Source organism: Nansenia antarctica, assembly GCF_963989245.1.
Source record: "Nansenia antarctica genome assembly, chromosome: 9".
In the NCBI taxonomy this organism is placed as follows: domain Eukaryota; kingdom Metazoa; phylum Chordata; class Actinopteri; order Argentiniformes; family Microstomatidae; genus Nansenia; species Nansenia antarctica.
This window is the reverse complement of record NC_137679.1, coordinates 12,485,857-12,506,615: the sequence shown is the minus strand read 5'-3', so window position 1 is coordinate 12,506,615 and position 20,759 is coordinate 12,485,857. Positions and strand designations below refer to the sequence as shown.

Below are 20,759 nucleotides of genomic sequence, written 5' to 3'. Positions count from 1 at the left end.
GTGTGATACAATGAGCCGGTCTCCCGATGTCTACCTCAACCAGCGTTCACTAGTGTACATAGTTACCACTCTACACAAACACAAGATAAGAATGGGGTTTCTTTGTTTTGCTTTTAATTGAACTTGTACTTAAAAATATAACTTGATTCGAAATATGGCTGCTTCAATTTGCAATCTACCAGTCCAGATACATTCTGTGGAAAGTAAGATCCTGAAATACAAAATGCTCATAAAATACCAGGCTGTAAAATTCCAAAGAACCATACTTCTATGTATACTGTATGCAAGACCTAGACTAGAGTATCAAAAATAGATTAATAATCAATGTATTTTTGCCAATAAATACAACAATAATACAGCATTAAGTCTCTGACAGCCTCTTCATTGACACGAAGGCTACTTAAACAGCTAAATCATTTTTAACATATTTACAGACATTTGTTATCATGTAACAGCTGGGCCTCAATCTCTACCCTTTAATAAAAGACAAACGAGGAATATCTTTGGTATGAGAGTGAGGTATTAGCTATATGAAAGATCCTGAAAGACTTATTTTTTTTGTATATTAGCTAAAAACAAATGTATACAAACAAAAAACAAATGAATAAACAAACCAACAGGCATAACTTCACTACAAACTAAACCTCAACATAGGCAAATCACCAGCCAACGGTTCGTTGTACTAGTTAAGGCAGCATACCGTATCTTCCTCATCAAAAGGACTAAGCTGTGACAGTTTATTTATATAATTGCCAAATGCACCAGTCAACACCTGAGTAAGGAAGTAGAAACTAATGAAGGCCACAGAACGGTAGAGTAGCATCACTGTAGGTCTGGTCCCATTCCAAATGGCCCGGTCCCGATTGGATCGTCTCTGCGCCGCCACTGAGCTGAGATATGTCTCTGTCGATGATCTCATTAACTGCAAGAGAGAGAGATGGACAGACACAGGAATTTCAATGACCTTATTTTCTCTTACTTCAGAGACTTACTTCAGCCATCTGAGAGCAGCATTTTCTCTGTAAAGACACATTCAACAGTAGCCTACATTGAATCATACAATATTTTTTGATTCTTAACCCATTCCAAATGTTACTTTAAAAAAGTTCAACAATCATTAAGGTCTGATTAAATAGTTAGATTACTGCATGTATACTGTATACAAATGGTGAAAAGACATTTTGGAGGCACGCTATCAAAGCGTGTCATCCATGCCCCAGTCTCTGTTTGCGAGTCTATGTATATGCCTGCAGCGCAACAAAAACATGGATCGAATGGCCACATATACTCTACACTATCTATTCATAGCCTCCCCATGAAAAGGTGGTGTGTTTGAAACCTGACCCGTATTGGAGAGTAGATGAAAGACAACGCACATAAAAAAAACACATAGAGCACCGGTCCTGCCTCAGTCCTTCGTAGCTCAATCATCAGGACCTGATACAGCTCCCCTCCACCTGTCCCTGCCTCCATGACCACTTAATGCAAGATAGGGGGGCCAGAAACTGCAACCACAATCACATACAATGGCAAAAATCAAAGCTCAGTATCTAAAATAGAAAAGGACACCAGTCGCCTTGAATCACAAAAATCACTGAAGTGTCCTGGGAAAAAACTGTGAGTGGTCTAGCACCGCGGTCTACAGTGCACACATATGCCCATGTCGGCATGACATCTGCTGACATGCCCTCTCTCTCGCTTCTTCTCCTTACTTTCCTGTCTGTCTTCACTATATCTGTCCAATAAAAAAAGAAAAATATGAGTGGGACTGCCCCACTCTGAAAAAACTCAAGGTGGAATGGACCGATGGGCCTGCCACACTGGGGGAGATGGAGTAGTGGGGCTCATTTTGGTCGGCGTCCACCAGCCCTGCAGTCCACATAGATCAGCCCATCCACCAGGCCTGCAGTCCACAGATAGATCAGCCCATCCACCAGCCCTGCAGTCCTGATAGATCAGCCCATCCACCAGGCCTGCAGTCCAGATAGATCAGCTCATCCACCAGCCCTGCAGTCCACAGATCCACCGGCCCTCCAGGAATTATCCCGGTGCTTCAGATGGCCAGTACTGGTTGCGATAGCAGTATGTTTCGGGTCATTGTCTTGCTGAATGATTAAGCGCCGTCCAATGAGTTTGGAGGCTTTTGTACTTGTACCTGGGCTGAGGAGATGTTTCTGTACCCTTCACAATTCATTCTGCTGCTTCCGTCAGCAGTTACATCATCAATGAAGACAAGACACCGATAGCAGATTGACAGACACTCATTTCAGATTTCAACTCTATTATGACTACACAAATTATGTGACAGAACACACCTGACAAACCAGAACTGTCCCTCCTGAAGACCTCTTCATCCTCACTACCCCCCTGTACAGTTTCTCTACTTCTCTTCTTTTAACCCCTGGTCCTAGCATGGATTTGTTTTTCTTATGATGACTGATGTATAGATGATTCACTTCACAAATGTACTTGTATATTGTAAGTGGCGTTTGGATAAAGGCATCCGCTAATGTCTACAATGCAAATGTAAATGAAGAATTACTGTGTCAAGCAATTGTCCCATCACTTTGGATATCCTGAAATCGGAGGACTATGTATAAAAAGTGTTGTAATTTCTTAAGGGGTGAAACCAACATGTACAAACTTCTGAAGTACAGAGTCGAAAGAAGAAGAAACGCTTCACTGTCCCATTACTTATGCATGGGCACTGTCATCCATTTGTATCTAACAGCTCCCATAGGCATAGGGCATAAGCTGTGTGTTAATTTAAGACCAAGTGCTGGAGGCACCATACAGGGTGAAAGTCAAGTTCAAAGAGGACCCCTCCACCCTTCCCACCCTTCCACCTAGCTCAGAGCTCTTATTTCCCAGCCGTAGTGAGGGGGGGGGTTGTGGGGTCTTATGAGTGCCTGTCATCGCTGCACGGCGACAGCTGGCCTACGGTAACTGAAGCAGATTAGTGTGTGTTATCTTTAGCTCCCTCCTCTCTACGACTGTATACAAACCCTGCATGCACACAGCTAACGTCATCTCCTCCGCTAGCAACCACGACCCATACCTATAATTAACATAAGATCATAGTGAGTACAAACACACCCACACACACACACACACACACACAGCGAGTGAAAGATGTATACATGCGCAAGCACGCATACACATGCCCACCCACCCACACACACACACCCACACACACACACACACACACACACACACACACACACACACACACACACACACACACACACACACAGCCCCAGGTCAGCAGCCATGCAGCTCTGTAGGAGAGCAAACAAACAGCAGCGTGGACATATGGTGACGGGGACGTTGGGCCGTGTCTGTGTGGTCGGGACAAACACAGGGCGTCCGGGGAGAGGTGATTAATTAAAAAATCTGGTCGGCATGGTGAGAGGCTGACAGCCTTCTGCTCCATCACCCTGACAGCACCCTAGAATGTCACAGTGCAATGGCATCTGTCGGTATCCGTACTATAGAGAACGTGTGGCCATACATGACACATTCTAGTCTTTTGGTCTGTCGGTATCCGTACTATAGAGAACGTGTGGCCATGCATGACACATTCTAGTCGGCAACCCATCGACCCATCGACCCGTCTTTTGAAACACGGAACGACGTTTCAACGTTGTTGAGATTGAGAATCACAACACAAACTCTAGCTAGTCAAGCCAAAATACTGCAACGCAATGGATGTGTGGCCATACATGACACATTCTAGCCTTTTGGTCCGCACGTCGGCAACCCATCAACCCGTCTTTTGAAACACGGAACTACGTTTCAACGTTGTTGAGAATCACTCAACACAAACTCTAGCTAGTCAAGACAAAATGCAAAATACTGCAACGCAATGGATTTGGTGAGTAATCCCCACTGCTACCTAGTTAACTATAACACTACTTTACACTGTTAGCAGGCTCACAAAACAAGCCGTGTTAGTTGACTAGCAGTGTGTTGTTGATTTTCAACAACGCAAAATGTATTTGCATTTTTCGAAAGAAAAGTCTGATCGTTACATAAGATCCCGATATGAGGACCAAAGCATTAGAACGTGTCACACATATATGCATATTGTATTTTCCACTGCCCACTACCACCTACCCTTAGATGTGAATGTTAATTTATTGCTAATAACCAGTATTCGTATTTTGAAATTCGTATTCGTGTTGAGTGTTGCCCCATGGGTAGTAAGCATCTCACTTCTCTGCATAAGAATACAGAACTTTGACTTTGTCTCTTCCAGGGCTCTGAGAATTAAATACTTAACAACCTCACTGTTTTTTGTTTTTGTTTATATTTCACTTTCCCTTCGTTTTACGGACCTTGGGTTTTCCTGACCGATCTAAAACATTCCTAGGGTTAGGACCTAATATCGGTGATCTCGGGTGCACGTTGGTAGGAGCTTCTTACCGTCGTCCAGTGTGATCTCCTGAAGCCCTGGGGGGTCTAGGGCCAGCCCCTCCTCCGCCTCCTCCTGCTTCACACTCACTCTCTCCTCGCTGTTTGAGAAGAGGGAGTGGGGGGCTGCTGGGGGATGCTTCTGAGGGTCGACAGAGATCAGGCTGACTCTGCTGAGACCCAGAGACGGGCCCAGAGAGTGACCCAGAGAGGGGCCCAGGGAGGGGCCCAGCTGCCTGGGGGGCGCTCCAGAGGTGGCCGTGAGGGGGGCGGGGGGGTCGGCTACACGGCCGGGAGAGTAGGAGGCAGACGCGTCCCTGGCAGGGTGGTAACTTAGGCCACGCTCGGTCTGCAGCGGTGCACCCTGGGTAGAGCCAGAGTGTGAGCCGCCGTGGTAGCTGAGAGAGTGCAGCTGGGCGGAGGTGTGGTCTCTGGCCCGGCTGGTTGTAGACTGGAGGTCGGAGCCAGGGGCCTGGGGATCGGAGCCAAGCCTAATGTGACTCTGGTGGTACATCATGCCTTCCCTGTGGGAGCTGGAGCCAGACATTTTGGCCTGGGGTGGGGCTGACCTCACGGGAGCGCTCCCGGGCTGGCCTCCGTAAAGCACGCTAGGCTGCGTGGCCTGGTATGGAGACCTTGTCCCAGTAGCTGGCGCGGGATCGACAGTATGCATAGAACTCATCAGCTGGTGGTGTTGTGTGTAGGCCAGGCTGGGACCGCAGCCACGGAGGTGTGGGGGGTGCTGCTGGAGGGGCGCGGAGCCCAGGGGGGGGTATGCCGTCTGGGAGGGCTGAGCACAAGGCACCGGGTGTCCAGAGGAACCACCATACAAGGGTCTGTCCTGAGGGAAGGCGTGGTCAGGGGAGGGCAGCTGGGAGCTGGCTGGGTAAAGGCCAGAGGGATAGCCGGAGTCGCTGCGCTCCTGCTTCACCAGGGGAGACACGGCTGCACGGTCAGCGGAGGGGACCGGACAGTCTGTGGTACCAGCCAGGTATGTGAAGTTCTGTGTCAGGCTCCTTCTCCGCTTCCCGTGGCACACATAGAACTGGACCTGAACCGCGGAGCCCACAGTCTTACTGTAGTAAGGAGGGATCACCACCACAATGCTGGACTGCAAACAACAAGAATGTGTCAAAAATGATTAATCATCCGTTCATAGATCTGTTCATGATCGATTTCAGGAAGTAAATCTAGACTTGCTATAAGGATATACAGAGCCCAGTGTAAGTAATGGCACGGTGGAGATTTGCTCGTTTGGATCTATACTACAAAAATTTGGAATTATGGAACTATGAAGTTAAAGTAGATATTCCCAGCTTTTATTTGAGAGTATTTGTAAACATATTGGTTTCATCATTCAGAAAACATTTATACAAATGTTATACCCGTATTTCAGGGTACCAAAAGTAATGGGACAATTGGCTTGACTGATGTCGCTGGTAGGTCAGGTGTGTTTCAACATGTCTGTCATCATGAGGATCAAAGAGGTGACAGTGAAAGTCAAGGAAGTCATTATTAGGCTGAACATGTTTCATATTCCAACTACATCACCAGCCCAACTACAGAGGCTTCACTGCAAGGGGCAAACCACTAGTTATCCTAAAATCCAAAACGGATGGTCAGGAAGTAGGTGGATGGTGGGATGGTGGTGACTTTGGAAGTCCTCGCTGATAGGCTGGTTGACCAAGGACTGGGTGTAGTAAAGTGAGCTGTCATCAGGATCTACACCTGGTCAAGCAGAAGCATTGTGTCTGCTCGAGTACAAGCAAATGCCTCCAAATTCATTGGATGGTGCTTCATCATACATATCAAGTAATAAGACAATGAGAGACAAAACATACCGCCTTAGCAACTAGGGAGGTTTTTTACGGCCAAAAAGTGGAAAGTTCTGGTCTGCCAAGTCAATCTTCAGATTTAAATCCAATTGAACATTCATTTTATTTCCTCATGATAAGATTTTAGGCAAAAAGACTTAAAACAAACAAAACAAGATGTTTTGAAGACGGCTGCAGTGCAGGCCTGGCAGAGCATTACCAGAGAAGATACCCAGTGTCAATGGGTCACAGACTTCAGGCAGTTTGAGGATTGTCAACCAAATACTAAACATGAATGCTTCATTTGGACATTATATTAATCTGTACCATTATTTTTGGTGCCCTATGTATAAAAAATGTATTTTCTAAATAACTATGGGCCGGTTTCACAGACAAGGCTTAAGCCTAATCCTAGACTAAAAAACATCTTCAATTGAGATTTTACATTGAAAGTGTGATTTAGTCCAGGACTAGGCTTAAGCCTTGTCTCTGAAACCGGCCCAATATGTTATAAAGCTGAGAATCTCTACTTTAACCTCTTAGTAATTGTTTGATTGAAGAAAACATGCTTCACTGTCCCATTACTTACGCAGGGCACTGTATATAAGACTTGTATTGTATTTTAGGACCACATGGTGGAATGATGAAAAAAAAAAAGCGTAAGACTTTTAGACAAATTACAAATAACAATGCACACAATGTCTAAATGTTCCAACTTACTCCATTGCTCTTGTCTCGCATAACTTTTGCATCAACCTCCCATAGTGTGCGACCATCTAGAGAGATAAAACAACAACATCTCAAACTGACTCTACTCAAGACATTTTTCCGGTGTTCTTTTACAATATGAATTCTAAACAGGCAGGTGCCAAGACAGCCTCTTACCGGGGCCTTTCTCCAGGAAGATGACCTTGGACTCGGGGGAGATGTTGGAGCCTGTGATGACCATCTCCTCTCCTCCAGCCACAGAACAGTTAACCAGACTGAACCTCTCGACATGGGGATGCTCCTGGGCCGACCGCTGGGCTGTGATCCAAGAACACGTCAATAACACGTCAACAACACGTCAATAACACGTCTGGCCAAGGGGCCCCGGCAAGAATAAAAACAAACATATAAACAGAAATACTCATGGTCAACATAAAACAATACATACAATACATGAGAACGGCAAAGACAGTGAAGATACATAAATTAAAAAAATAGAAACAAAATCAGCTAACCTATGTGTGGAAAGAGAGCGGGGTGTGTGTGTGTTTGTGTGTGTGTGTGTGTGTGTGTGTGTGTGTGTGTGTATGCGTGTGTATGGGGGGGGGGGGGGCATGTGTGTGTGTGTGTGTGTGTGTGTGTGTGTGTGTGTGTGTGTATGTGGGGGGGAGGGGGCAATCAGCAGGAACAACAGTCAACTATGATCTGCTGAAGTTTATTTTTGAAAGTGGTGAGTATGTATGTACGTATGTATGACACTCACAGCATTCCACAGGAATAGATGCAGCTTGCAGACACAAGACTTTGCCGTTGGGCTGGGGGATATGCACACGGAACGCAACTCTCACACGCGTGTTCTTTCTCCCGATGTCTGTCTCCCCCTTCCTGAGTTCTATATCAGAGTTCCGCAGCTTCAGGATCCCTGCACAGTCAATGCTGTTGTGGAGGTAAAACCAAACAAAAGTCAATATTAGAAGGGTTGACCTTATAACCTTCCATTTGAATAATGACAGTAATTCAATAAGTTGTCAATAACTAGTTGAGATAGAAGTTCATATTTCAAGGCATTTTTGTTTTATAGTATTGTGCTATTTACAGTACGTAGAATATCCTAAAACTATCAACAAGTATAAGATATGCAGTATGAAATTGACTCAAGAACTCTTAGAGACAAAGTACTTCCTGAATTCTTCTATTATGGAAAGCGGCCACTTTTCCATGACAAAACGTCTAGTCCTGGTCAGTTCCTATTTTTAAGGTGGAGAAATACGACTTCGAGTGATGGATTCTGAAAATCCATAACTTTTTTTGGGCTATCTGTTATGAATTCTTCAAAAATGAACGGAATTCCCACTAGTAGCCATTTAAACCACAGAGCCGTTAAATCACTGAAATACTTTATTTTTATCTTTGCGAAGCATTCAAGACATAAATCCTACATGGTTATGAGTATTACCTGGTAGACATGTTGTTTTCTGGGAGGAGAGGTATTTCCAGGACCTTTGTACAACTTATTATGTTTTCCTGGCAAGCGGTAGACACAGTTTTCCCTGTTACTCTGTGCACCTGGTAGAAGGCGTGAGGCCTCATGGAGCGCTCGTCTGCAGTTCCAATGAACACCTGCAGGTTGACTGGCTTCTCACTGTATCCAACAAGCTAAAAATGACACAAAAGAACGTTTAAAGCGTACTGTGCATTCCTAAAAAGCTGTGTCGGAGTACAATTGAGATTGAGTCTGAGGGGTCCATCGTAAATCATGTTCTGGGAAACACTGTCTGTGGCGTTACATAGAACTAGGGGATATAAAGCTGCATGGCTTTCACACTGATGTAATGAACCCCACCTAAAATAAACCAGTCGGTATATATTACATGTGAGGCCTTAATGAAGCTTTGCCTATCTCAGCTTGCATCTGTTCCTCTGATCCAGAGATGGTCGTACACACGAGCAAATAGTACGCCGCAAAATGTTAGGGGATCCCGAGTGGTGTTCTGAGCGGTAAGTCTAAAATAATTAACATACTGGAAGACTATCATAGGTTGTTGGTATGTGAATCACTTTAGAGTAAAAGGTGTAACACCAAAGTATGAGAAGCATTCCACATGTTGAATGCGTAAAACCCTCCCTCCTGGTTGCCATGGCATAGGTTGATGTTGTCATAACAACAGACTTGTTTGTCTGCGAGTTAGCATTATATCAGTAGTTTACATTAGACAAGGTCGATAAAAGTCTGTATGTTTTCGCTTGGTAATCATATGAGATTAGAGGCTCCATTGCTCTTGTGGTTAGTCGGGTTGGAATAAGGTCAATCCCTGATAATAAAAACAAAAAACATTACCTACATTTCAGGTAGAAAAAAATGAACAGGGTATTGTTCTACCTCATGTCCACTTAACTAAAGCAAATTCAATGTGACATAAGCATTTCCGTTGATATCTGCCAGGAAGTCACACAGTTGATACTGTACCTCAAGGTTACAACTTCAAACAGCTAACATCTAATCTAAAACATCTACACAGAAGGGAAATAGAGTCTTTTCACAATTTTTCTGTTTATCGTTCACCCTCTTCCAAGAGCCTCAGACCTTGCAGTGTTGTAGAATTATATTCATCCACTGAGAGTGAACGCCGGTGACCCCACATACATGCATACTTCTCCCTGCATACATGCATACTTCTCCCTGCATACATGCATACTTCTCCTCACCTTGACCACAGGGTGTCCTCCTGAGGATGCCTTCACCGCCCCCCGACTTCCCTCAGTCTCGTAGTGAGCCCTGTGGTGAGAGCGGGGCTGCACCTCGATCTTCAGCTCACACTGACCAAACTGGCTGGGCAGGAACCAGTCCAGAGGGGGCAAGGACGAGCTCCTAGAGTAGCAACACAGGACATCTCTCATATACAACTGTATGGAAATCAGGATCCATGAATACCTTAAAGGTATGTATTCATAAAAGGTATGTATTTATAAAGGTATGTATTTTCTTCATCTCTTGTTCAGTCGTACTGACTTAATATGGTCCTACTCAAGAAACAAAATAGTTGAATATCTAATGATGATGATGATGATGATGATGTGCAATCAATTTAGTTATTACCACATTTACGACGTTTCATCACTTAATGAGGAAGGTTTCGTTACTTATTACTTTTTGGGGGGCTGAATGTGTATTCTGTGTTTGAAGTTTGAAGTTGAAGTCGGAGCATTAATGTTGGCACAAATGACCAACCTGAAGAGGGGAGCGTTTCCGGGTTTGGGTTTGTTCCAGGTGAAGTGTGACGGGACTGAGAGGAACAGCTCTGCGAGGCCGTCGTCCTGTTTTAACGCAGACCCAGCGTCCTCGGCGGCGGGGTCCAGATAAGGCAACGCGGCACACTGCTCCTCCAGCCCGCCGTCTCCCAGCCCCGTCAGTAGCGCCACGTGGGTGGCAGACGTCCTCCTGGTTTTGGACGGCACGTCCACCTCGGGGTAGCCGTACAGGAGGGGCCCCAGGACCGCGGCGGAGATCCCCGCCCAGGTGTCCTCAGTCACGCTGCCCCTGGGAGAGTGACCCGGGGTGGGGCTGGGGGAGCGGTGAGGAGAGGGGGAGCGTGCGTACACGTCCGCGCTGGAGTGCCGTCGCTTCCCGCAGGGCGACGTGGGTCTGGAGGACGACCTGGAGGTGGGCCGGGGGTTGAGCCAGTTCTCCTCTGTGACGCTGGTGCGCGGGGAGTGGCAGGGGGACTGGCGCGGCGACTGGTGAGGCGAGAGAGACTGGGTGAAGCAGAGAGGGTGCTGGTACTGCTGCTGCCAGAGCTCCACTCCGAAGCCCACGTTAGCCCCCGCCGCCGCCTGCGGGGAGCAGCCGGGGGAGGCCTGGGGGGAGGCCAGAGGCGAGCCGCCGGCCAGGGTGAAGCGGGCCGCCGCCTCGTTCAGCTCCGCCTCCACGTCGTCGTACACGTGGGAGAAGGACTCGCAGGACGAGACGTCGGACAGCCAGCTCCGAGAGGACAGGCTGCTGCAGGGGCTGTGGCTGAGGGTGGAGTCCCTGTAGCAGGGGTCCAGAGAGAGGTAGAGGTGGTCCCTGGACCAGGACCGCTCAGAGGACTCCCCCTCTGCCCCTCTGACCGGCACCGCATCCTGGCTCGTGCCCACGTCTGGGTGGGGGTTGGGAGCGATGGATGTGATTTGGATGCTTGGGCAATCGAATGCTTTGGGGTGCCCCATGGGACTGTATCTGGAGGTGTGGACTTCATAGCTGGGGTAGTAGCTACTGGGGGTTTGGACAAGAACTGGTATGGTGGGATGGTGGTGACTTTGGAAGTCCTCGCTGATGGGCTGATTGACCAAGGACTGGGTGTAGTAAAGTGTGCCGTCATCAGGATCTACACCTACGCCAAACGAATAAAAGAACCAGTAAGCAAATTGTGGGGAGGTTGTTCATTTGCAATGCAAAGTAAAATGTCTAGTCTTCGTTGCACGACAGACAAAAACAGGGTCATAAAACAACTCCCTGTGTCACTGAATGACTCCAAAGAGGGGCACGTAATAATAATAATAAGAGACAATCAAAAGTTCACTCTGATGTTATCATCACCTACTCTACTCTTCTGATCCAGCCTTTAACACAGACAGGTCACCCCAATGGTAACGCCTTGAGGCATGTCGGTCATAAAGATTCCTGATGTCTACAAACGGCAAGGGAGACCAGTGACCTCATCATACTCGTGCCACTGTAGCATGGTGATAGACTATCAGCAGCACTCGCCAAACTAATTCGCACAACTGTACGTGCTCACAGCTGTCAACAGTGCAGCAACAGCAGCCTACTATTAATACCCCAGTTCACACAGGACACACACACCCGCCCACACGCACACACACACACGGCTGGTCTGCATGCAAAATGCAAAAAGGGTGAGACGTCAAAGGGCTGATTGTGCCTTGATATGGGGCACATAAAACAACTGCCTTGGTCTTTACGTATTTGCAAAACCAATGAATGTAATGAATATACATGTTATCTGATGAAACACTGGCCCTCTGGGTATGCCCACCATGTTGCCCAAGCTGTGGGCGCCATTTAGAACCGTTAGAAAAAGGAAGGAAGCTCTATAACCAGACAGCTGTTAGCAAAGCAGGTTGTGTTCTCTGTTATCACTGTTCTTACATTACATTTGAGCTGTGATATTATATTTCCCTTTGAAATTCCCCTGTGCTTTAGAACTTAACCTGCTATCAATTCAGGCTGACAAATATCCAGTTCAAAATGAGCCACATTTCACTCTCAAATGTGCCAGTGCAATTAGTTATTGAGTTTATTACAGATTATAAAATGGCACATTCAATTTGTAATAAGGGTAAATGGATAAAAATCATCAATTCATGGACATCAATCAAGCTTCGGTGGGTGTACAATTAATATGTCATGTAACATAGTATTTGGCTACTGTGCAATTACTATTTTTTTTAAATGTCATTTATTTATACTGCATAGTACCTAGTATATAATGCACAATGAAATGAAGTGCAATATCTGAATGCAGAAAAAACATGTATAATCAACACTCCCAAGTGCTTGTATCAGTGAGTAAAGGAACTTGCAAAACTTTGAATGTGACAGCTTCTGGTTCAGTCTTGACAGAAACTTCCAGCTTTAGTTGTGGCAGGCTGCAGTCAGTCAGTCAGACACCAGTAAAACCCTCCAACACATTGTTATGGATCGTTGTCTCATTCACTGTTATCTCTAAACATCTCGGGATGTTTACCCGTCACGTAAACACTCATCGAACGCGGCACGAGCAACATTTCGACACATTGTGGCCAAAGTGTGTAAATTCTTGGAATTCATAATACAATGTTGCGAAAGAGTCCCAAGCTCACCTGTGGGGCCTAGCGAGTGCTGCAGCTCGTCCTCCGCGAAAATCAGTCTGAAGTCCAGCTCCTCACTGCCGCTGCGATTGACAGTAGTCATTGAACACGGCGAGTGTTGGTTCAACCTCGGGGGTCGTCGCGTCGCGATCGCTTCAAAACTGTAGATCCGAAACGTTCAACGCGCACGGTCGCAACGAACACTTTTTGTGTTGACAACAAACAGTGCAACAAGTATCAAATGCGAAGTTGTAAACTAGTAACGCGAATCCGAACTGAGTTTTCCACTCCTCTTCAGAAGAACAAGGCTACATTTGTGGGGATTATTCTCTTGATATGTCACGATGCAGTTGTTGAGCTCCTCCGGGACGCATACGGAGTTGTTTGGCCGTAGTTTGTGTCAGTGACCCGGGAGGTAAAAGCCTCTCTTAACTTCCACACTGCGGACAAAGCCTCACACACACGGCTCTGTTCATGACGTAGGACATATACAACACACCCCGCGTACAGTACTGGTGAAAGAGAGTACTGTACCAGTGAGAACACAATCATAATAATCATTCAGTCAATGATAAGAATCAACGTTTCGATTAAATGAAATTATTAAATTAAAAAGGGGGAAATTAAACCATTCTGGATCTAAGACACTCATCTTACCCTTAATCAACAGGGAAGATTCAGGTTCAGGAACAACATAGCTATTGATAAGGATGAGACATTTCACATTTTCCTAAATGTGAAAGACCCCCTCACCCTATGTGAAACAAAACGATCATTTTAAATACTCCTATCTTAATACACACATGATATTTCCCTCTTCATGACACTTGTACAGCTCCTGTGCTGCCCTCCTCTGGTTTAATAGAACTTGTTTGTTTTACATAGTACAACATAACCCAAATATAACCAAAATCTATTTGCTTCTGTTTGACAATGTGGTCACTTCATAAAATGACTTTAAATATTCAGAAAAAAAATCAGGAGTAGTTATTTTACAGAAGCCGTACAGATTTTTCTGCACACCAACACCAAACATAATTTGTAAACAAAACAATCCAGGAGAGAATACAGCATCCATAACCTGCTGAATGAATGTTTGACAATTCCGTGCGGTTAGATGGTAGGATAACTCATCACTCACTGTAACTCAGGTTGTGCAAGTCTCAAACTCGACAACATGGCTCGACAACATATAGTGTCATAGTGTCATATAGTGTCACTCCCTGCGACCCCTGCATAGCAATCACCGCTTATCATGAATGGAGCATGCTGTCTTATTGTAGTCCTATAGCCTTGATTTCATTTCCTTCTACACAGTCCTCCTTATACAGCGCAGTTGTCAGTTAGTTTGGCTTGTGCTGCACCCCGTTTGGAACTGCTGGTATCCAGGTTGTTTTTGCTACCTCTGGCTCTCTGACATTTTCTGAGGAGAGTCTCTTCTTGTCTCCTGACTCCTCCACGGGCGTGTCCTCGCCTGGTGTGCTGTTGGCCTTCTCCCTCTTCCTCTTGCCGACCAAGCCGGAGTACCCTTCCCCCGTTCTCCCCTCTGGTAGTCCGAGTACACGCAGACATACTACAGCTGCAGCCTGCTCTGCATACTTCTTCGACTTCTCCCTGCATAGGAAAAAACGAGGGGAATATCACATATGAGTGTGAAGCTTTGTACTCCAATCAAAGGTTAAACGTGTTAAACGTGTGAAACGTTCCACCTTGCACCACAACAACTCACCACAGGGTGGACCTGTACTGTTTCCCTGCCATTGACACGACGGATTGGAAACCCCGGTCTTGAGAACGCTGTACCTGAACACACAATATGTAATGGACTTTGTTAATAACCCACACCTTCTGAAACATCAAATGCAAGTACCTTTCAAGGACTTTCAAGTTTAATTGCCTCAAATTCAAGGACCAAACACGGCATAGTTTGAGACGGATCTAGATGAGAATTTATATAATAGGAACTATCCGCTCACAGACAACAATTAAAAAGAGAGGCTTGAATGTGTGAACACTAGATGGTCTCTTGCCTTCTCTACCACAGCACAGCAAAACAATATATTGTGAAATATGTGTAAAGTTAAGCAATAGAGACATATTTACTAGTTGAAGAGTTAAGTAAAACATTTTTGAATATATATATTTTTTTGTTTTAGAGAGAGAGAGAGAGAGAGAGAGAGAGAGAGAGAGAGAGAGAGAGAGAGAGAGAGAGAGAGAGAGAGAGGAAATTCAAGCACTTTCAATGACCCATGTCTATTTTCAAAAAGGGTTAAACCCTTTTAAGACCTTGATTTTTTTTTCTCTCAAATTCACAAACCTTTCAAGGATTTCAAGGACCCGTGGGAACCCTGCACACAAGATGCACTTTGATTCTAGGCTTGAAAGATCCAAGTGTCAGACTCAGGACACAACAGGGGCGTCATCTTACCGTCTCATAGTGAGGCTGGTCCAGTTTCTCCTTGCGGCTCCACTCCAGCAGGTACATCTTTGGGGAGATCTCAGGCAGGTACTCCCTCCTGACACACAAACATCACAACAGTCAGAAAGGACCCCGCCCAACTATCTGGCCTACTGGCGAATATCTGCATTGAAAATTAATACGTCTTTAAGACGGTAAATGTCACCAATATATTTTTTTTTTTTTAAAAGATCAGATTGATTCGTTCATTTAGAACAAAACAAAACTGCAAACAAAAGGAGAAATATGAGGAAGAGAACTCGGTCGAACCTTTCAAATCTAACAGTCATGGTGATGACGTCGCCATCTAGGACAGGGTGGTCAGAGTGGTTGTGGTCGGTTTGGACGGCTTCTCTTCGGACTTGTAGCTGGGCCTGGGTCTTCTCATAGTATTCCTGCATTCCGAAGATCTCACTGAAACACGCAGAAGCGTAGAATTTCAAATTACCACAAATAAAATGTTTTAAAGCGGTTAAACGCCAACAGAAGGTCAACGAGAACCTCGTGTTAATTAACTTGAATTCAGTGTGCTTTGGGTGGCATCGTGAATCAAAGTAGATATAGCGTACCAAATGTCTGCGTTGGTCTGGGCTGAGTGCAGTTTCTTCCCCATCAGAGACTCCACCTTATCCCTCAGTATCTGGCACAAGCAGTACTTGCTGTTGTAGACATTATTGTCGTAACGTACAGCCTACAAGTGGGGGGAAAAAGGTTGACATATAGAATATTATCCTAGCTGCATTGTGTCATCTTTAAAAGGCATAGTGGAATAAAAGACTTGGAGTTGCCTCAAAAACCTATTGGCATCATGCCACAATAATAGTAGACAGTGTATGAGATCGTCAATGTGTTATGAGTCTGGCACTGTGAACCCAGTAAGTATAATGTTCAGTGTAATCAGATGGATGTTGGCACACGTACGTATTTGATGTACTCCTCCATGACCTCCTCCTGAGACAGAAGGCCCCGGCTGCAGAACACAGAAGGGTTCCACATGGCTGCGCGGGCCAGCATCACCGAGGACGTGCCTGTCGCCTTCCGGAACTCCTCTATGTCATCATAGGCTTTCACCATGTCCAGAGAACCTCCGCTACACGAGATGGAGAGAGAGAGAGAGTGCAGGACACTAGGGAGTTAAGGCACGTGAATATTGTGATTGAGTTAAAGCAGGACGGTCAAATGGCATAGGACATAATAAAGAGGTGCAGAAGATCTGGTGGGACTAAGGAAAGACATCAGTGCAATGGGGAGGGTGATTCCAATACCCTCAACAAAACAAACGGTTTCTAAATCGGCACGCAGTGGCAGAGAGAAACAGCCACGACCGAGAGACGGCGACTCACTTAGCGATGACGGGGATGGACACGGCCGCAGCCACAGCCTGGATGTAGTCACAGTGAAGAGGGTGCCTCGGACGCTCGTCTTTTAACCTACAGATGTGTGGCAGTCATCAGATTAACGTAGCATTTATACACAGTCAAGCACTCGTATCTAGATGCATGTTATCGCGTGGTAGAAACAGCAGGAAGCAGCAGGCGTTTTACCTGCCATGGACACCGATAGCAGCCACGCCAGTCTTCTCAATTCTCTGGACTAGACTTAACGTGTCTTCCAGCTGAAAGAGACAAGAGTGTCCGTTTTTTCTCATACATGCAACGGTGGGAGTTGTTACACACAGGACAAAAGGCTGAAATGTCACATCTATTATTGTTGCTGTAACAGAAAAGGCACTTGTGGCACCTTTAAACACTCACCGTGGATAAGATTCTGATTTTACATGTCACTGGTTTAGATACTCCTTGTACTAGTGTTCGAAGAATCTAGAATAAGAGAAAGGTGAACACACATTTCAGTCACCAGTCTTCTACTGAGCTACTACTGTTCTCCGAGTTGAGTTCACTCCACAACTAGGGGTGGGCATCGACGATCGATAATTGATCGATAATTGATCGTTTTTTTTTTTTTTTTGTGATCGACCAAATGTTTTATTTTGTGATCGACCAAGATCCTTATCGATCAATTATCGATCGTCGATGCCCACCCCTATCCACAACTATTGGAACCATTGGAACGATTTATTTACTATATTACTATCAACTATTTTATTTGTGGGGAAATAGCAAGAGTTACTCACCGCCTCTATTTTGTCAGGGTCTGAGAGAAGAGCAGCCCCCATTCCACCCTGCAGGAAGTACAAGAGAGTCAGCAGAAATCCTCTCATGGATTCCTTTCCATGATTTTTGCTCTTATTTCTGTTTTTCTTTTCTTGAATTGTTCTGATCAAACTATGCATCCGTGTGTCTTTTTTCAGGTTTTGTTGTGCTATCCTACCATTTTTCCCCATGGATATGATTGTTTTGTGGTTTCTTTTATCTTATTTACATGTATTAAGTGTTCTTTGTGGTATATTGAAACTTAGCTATTGACGGGAGTGGAACTCTGTACAAACCTTCTGGGCTTCGTTCCCTCCTTGCACCGTTTCATGTGTGCTAAATAAACTAAACTAAACTAAACAAAAATAGAGCAATGAATACCAATGTTGGCTGCCGAGACACAACTTACCTTAGTGGAGTATTCCTTAGGGCAGCCCATGTTCACGTCAATGGCAGCCACATCATTCTCCCTTTTGATATATATATATATATATATATATAAAAGAAATTAATACAAAAAGTAGGTACAATCAGGTACCTAACATCAGTAACGACACTTACTGATCATTATTAAAAAGTAGCCTTCCTAACAGACCAATACTAAAAGCATGAGAAAAGTCGAATGGAAGAGAAAGGCTATGTATGGACAGGACAAACAACTCACACAAGCTTCGCCACAATCAGTGCTCTGTCCGGGTCCGCTGTTCCCTGCAACAGTACAGTAAGAGACAGTCAGATAATGTCATTCAATACATGGAACTTTAATAATGCAAATGATATTGAAAGAACAGAAGTTACATACCATTTGAAAGACCACTTTTTCCTTCTCCTTTTGGCAGGTTCTGAACATGACTCTGTCATCTGGGGCCACAAAATCCACCGTCTCCAAGACCTCTGCCAATTCCACAAGCAGATACACAATTACACACACGCACGTGCGCGCACACACACACCACAATTGTAGCTAGCTAACTGTATCATATTCTTTATAGTGACGGAGAAAGGGAAAGACACCTACCATTTACCACCCTCTGACATTGTGCCATTTTGATATCGATCAGCTCCTAGAACAGAAACATCTAAGAAGTCAGGAGGTTATACGGTCCAGATGATGAATATCACTGATGCATTACTTGGGTGTTACCAAGTCAGCCACACCTGTCTGTCTTACCTCACAGTATACTACGTCAGCACCGTAGTCAAGAGCCAGCAGCCTCATTGGTAAGGTCCCAACACGCACCATAGGGGCCAAGGCAGTGATATTGCGGAAACACAGTCTTCCATTTGCTGCCATGATGTTTTCTTTATTCTCCTGGATAAAAACACACAAGTTGTTAACAGCAATTGGGCGACGTTGCCAAAAGGGGTTGATGGATTGAGATCCAATCGAGCCTTTGCTCCGTATGTACACCTGAGTGGTGAGAGAGGAAGGTCTACCTGGTCAGCTGCAGCATGCATCTAGCTGGATCATCCAACAGCACTTTAACACGGAATTGGACCGACTTGTCACCTACCACAGTTGAACTTGGATCAGGTTTTTACTCCAGATACTTGAATAAGTCACAGTATTTACGGAATCTGGCCTGCCCACTGCCCTGACTCCCCACACACGTTGCAAAATGTTTTTGTTTTTTTCCTCATCCGCTCGGGACATTTGAAAGTGCCATGGATGCATGGATAACCCAGCTACATGCATGCTGCTAACCGTGAATCGTGCCGCATGTCCGTGACTGGTGGATAATATTGTTCCTCTTTAAGTGACAGATATACATTTAGGATTTAAGCTACGTAACGGTTATTGACAATTTAAATAACTCACCGACATTCATGGGAGACAATGTTATGTTAGGAGTTAGGTAACTAGCAAAAGAACAACTGGATCTCCACATGCCCATACACTTCCTGTTTGGATGTCGCGTCATCAAACCTCAGCGCCAGTCATCGGCTGTGTTCGAAATGGCATACTACTCATACTAGATATGACGTAGATTTGAGTATGCGAGAAATATAGTATGTATACTAGATTTGGGAAAATATTTGAGTATGCCATGACTGGACACTACTGGGGTACTAAATCCCCAAAATGCATTGCGCGTCTCTTCAGTCTCGTGAGGTCAAACTGCGTCATACAAACTTCTCATCCATACTGTCACTATCCATCTCCTTTCCTGCCATCCTGCCAGAGTATGAATGAATGAATGGTCTTTATTGTCATTGATATAGTACAGGTACCAAACAAACGAGTATGCAGGGAACAAAGCAGGAATATCGTTCTGGACCTGTACAGGCCGTCGGCCGATATTCCTATACTGTTCCCCCCAATACCCAATCCTACTGACAAGTCCAGAAGTCCAGATGTCCAAAAGCCAAAGTCAGTGTCATTTATTAATCAGAAAATATAGTCATCCATCCCCTCGCGTCACTTCCTCCGACATCCTCCGCTCCGGTGCCTCCACCATCCGAAACTCAGATGGAAGCTTCAGATCCAGATCCCTCTTACAGAATTAAAACCTCTTATAACAGAATAATGTTGACGTGCTTTATCCAAGGAATGCTCATTGTTGTTTTTCTATACAAAGATAATACTGTAAAAAATAAATAATAATACTGTAAAAAATATATAAAATACTGCAAAAAATGGTTTTATTTACAAGACACAGATTAAAGTAATTCCCAATTGGCATTTTATTTATTGTGCTGTTTTTGTTATTTTCGCTTTTGCAATAGGTGCTCTAAAATACATTCCAGTAACATTCCAAGTACTAAACCCACTGTAAACACCTGATGCAAATAATTTACTGTGTAAAATATCTTTGTTTCAAAATCTGTACTGGACTGCATAAAGTAGTAATGAATTCAATTTAAAAGCACTGCGCTTTACCTGACTGGCTTAATGATGTAGCTGCAGGAGACTAGATAGAGAGAATTCAAACTCAAGTAATCGACCAATATCCTATCATCTGGTTAATGAAATGAAATTGTTCCCTTGAGTATTTGTTCCAGCAGTATCAAGTGTATTCCGCCCTAGCATAGATGCTACTTAAACTTTATGCTCCATAGAATCTTCAGATAAAGGAAATATAGCATATCATTTTAAAATAATTGTATATGTAACAATCAAGAGTCTTGCCATGTGAAGAAAAATAGTGTTTATCAGCTCTGTTTGGGGCAGAGATTGGCATTACTAAGCTGCAATGACAAATAGAATTATATTTTTTCAGGCTATTGGCATATAACATTTCAAGTGTTGAGAATACAATAGAATATATAAGGTGTTAGAACCTCAGTTTGGAAACAAGCGTTAGAGAGTGTGCAGCAAGCATTGTCAGTATTTTTACTTCCACATAACATTGGCGGAAAAGA

The 20,759-nt window shown here is 44.7% G+C and overlaps 2 protein-coding genes across 3 annotated transcripts; both read right to left on the bottom strand.

Moving 5' to 3' along the window:
- Window positions 1-791: 791 nt before the first annotated feature.
- On the bottom strand, window positions 792-12,888 carry LOC308165341 (nuclear factor of activated T-cells, cytoplasmic 3-like; the record flags this gene model as incomplete). Its single annotated transcript, XM_080539498.1, has 9 exons — window positions 792-922; window positions 4,426-5,524; window positions 6,948-7,003; window positions 7,113-7,253; window positions 7,699-7,871; window positions 8,392-8,591; window positions 9,642-9,804; window positions 10,165-11,305; window positions 12,798-12,888. The coding sequence occupies 9 exons, from the start codon at window positions 12,886-12,888 to the stop codon at window positions 792-794; spliced, it is 3,195 nt and encodes a 1,064-aa protein (XP_080395624.1).
- Window positions 12,889-13,724: 836 nt separating this feature from the next.
- On the bottom strand, window positions 13,725-19,307 carry dus2 (dihydrouridine synthase 2). 2 transcript variants are annotated; one of them, XM_080539359.1, is made up of 16 exons: window positions 19,216-19,307; window positions 18,568-18,708; window positions 18,415-18,460; window positions 18,199-18,290; window positions 18,061-18,104; window positions 17,806-17,866; window positions 17,378-17,425; window positions 16,998-17,063; window positions 16,788-16,858; window positions 16,587-16,673; window positions 16,165-16,333; window positions 15,813-15,934; window positions 15,514-15,657; window positions 15,214-15,301; window positions 14,515-14,588; window positions 13,725-14,399 (listed from the first exon to the last, which is right to left on the bottom strand). In XM_080539359.1, the coding sequence occupies exons 1-16, from the start codon at window positions 19,219-19,221 to the stop codon at window positions 14,129-14,131; spliced, it is 1,530 nt and encodes a 509-aa protein (XP_080395485.1). In that variant the 5' UTR covers window positions 19,222-19,307; the 3' UTR covers window positions 13,725-14,128. The 2 variants fall into 2 exon arrangements, with proteins under 2 accessions (XP_080395485.1, XP_080395486.1); XM_080539360.1 differs by having other exon boundaries at window positions 14,515-14,582.
- Window positions 19,308-20,759: the final 1,452 nt, after the last annotated feature.

Coding starts and splice junctions, on each gene's coding strand:
- dus2 (XM_080539359.1), bottom strand. Junction 18,291..18,414: donor ATGTCAGAGGGTGGTAAATG/GTAGGTGTCTTT, acceptor TGGAATTGGCAG/AGGTCTTGGAGACGGTGGAT. Junction 14,589..15,213: donor ACCAGCCTCACTATGAGACG/GTAAGATGACGC, acceptor TTGTGTGTTCAG/GTACAGCGTTCTCAAGACCG.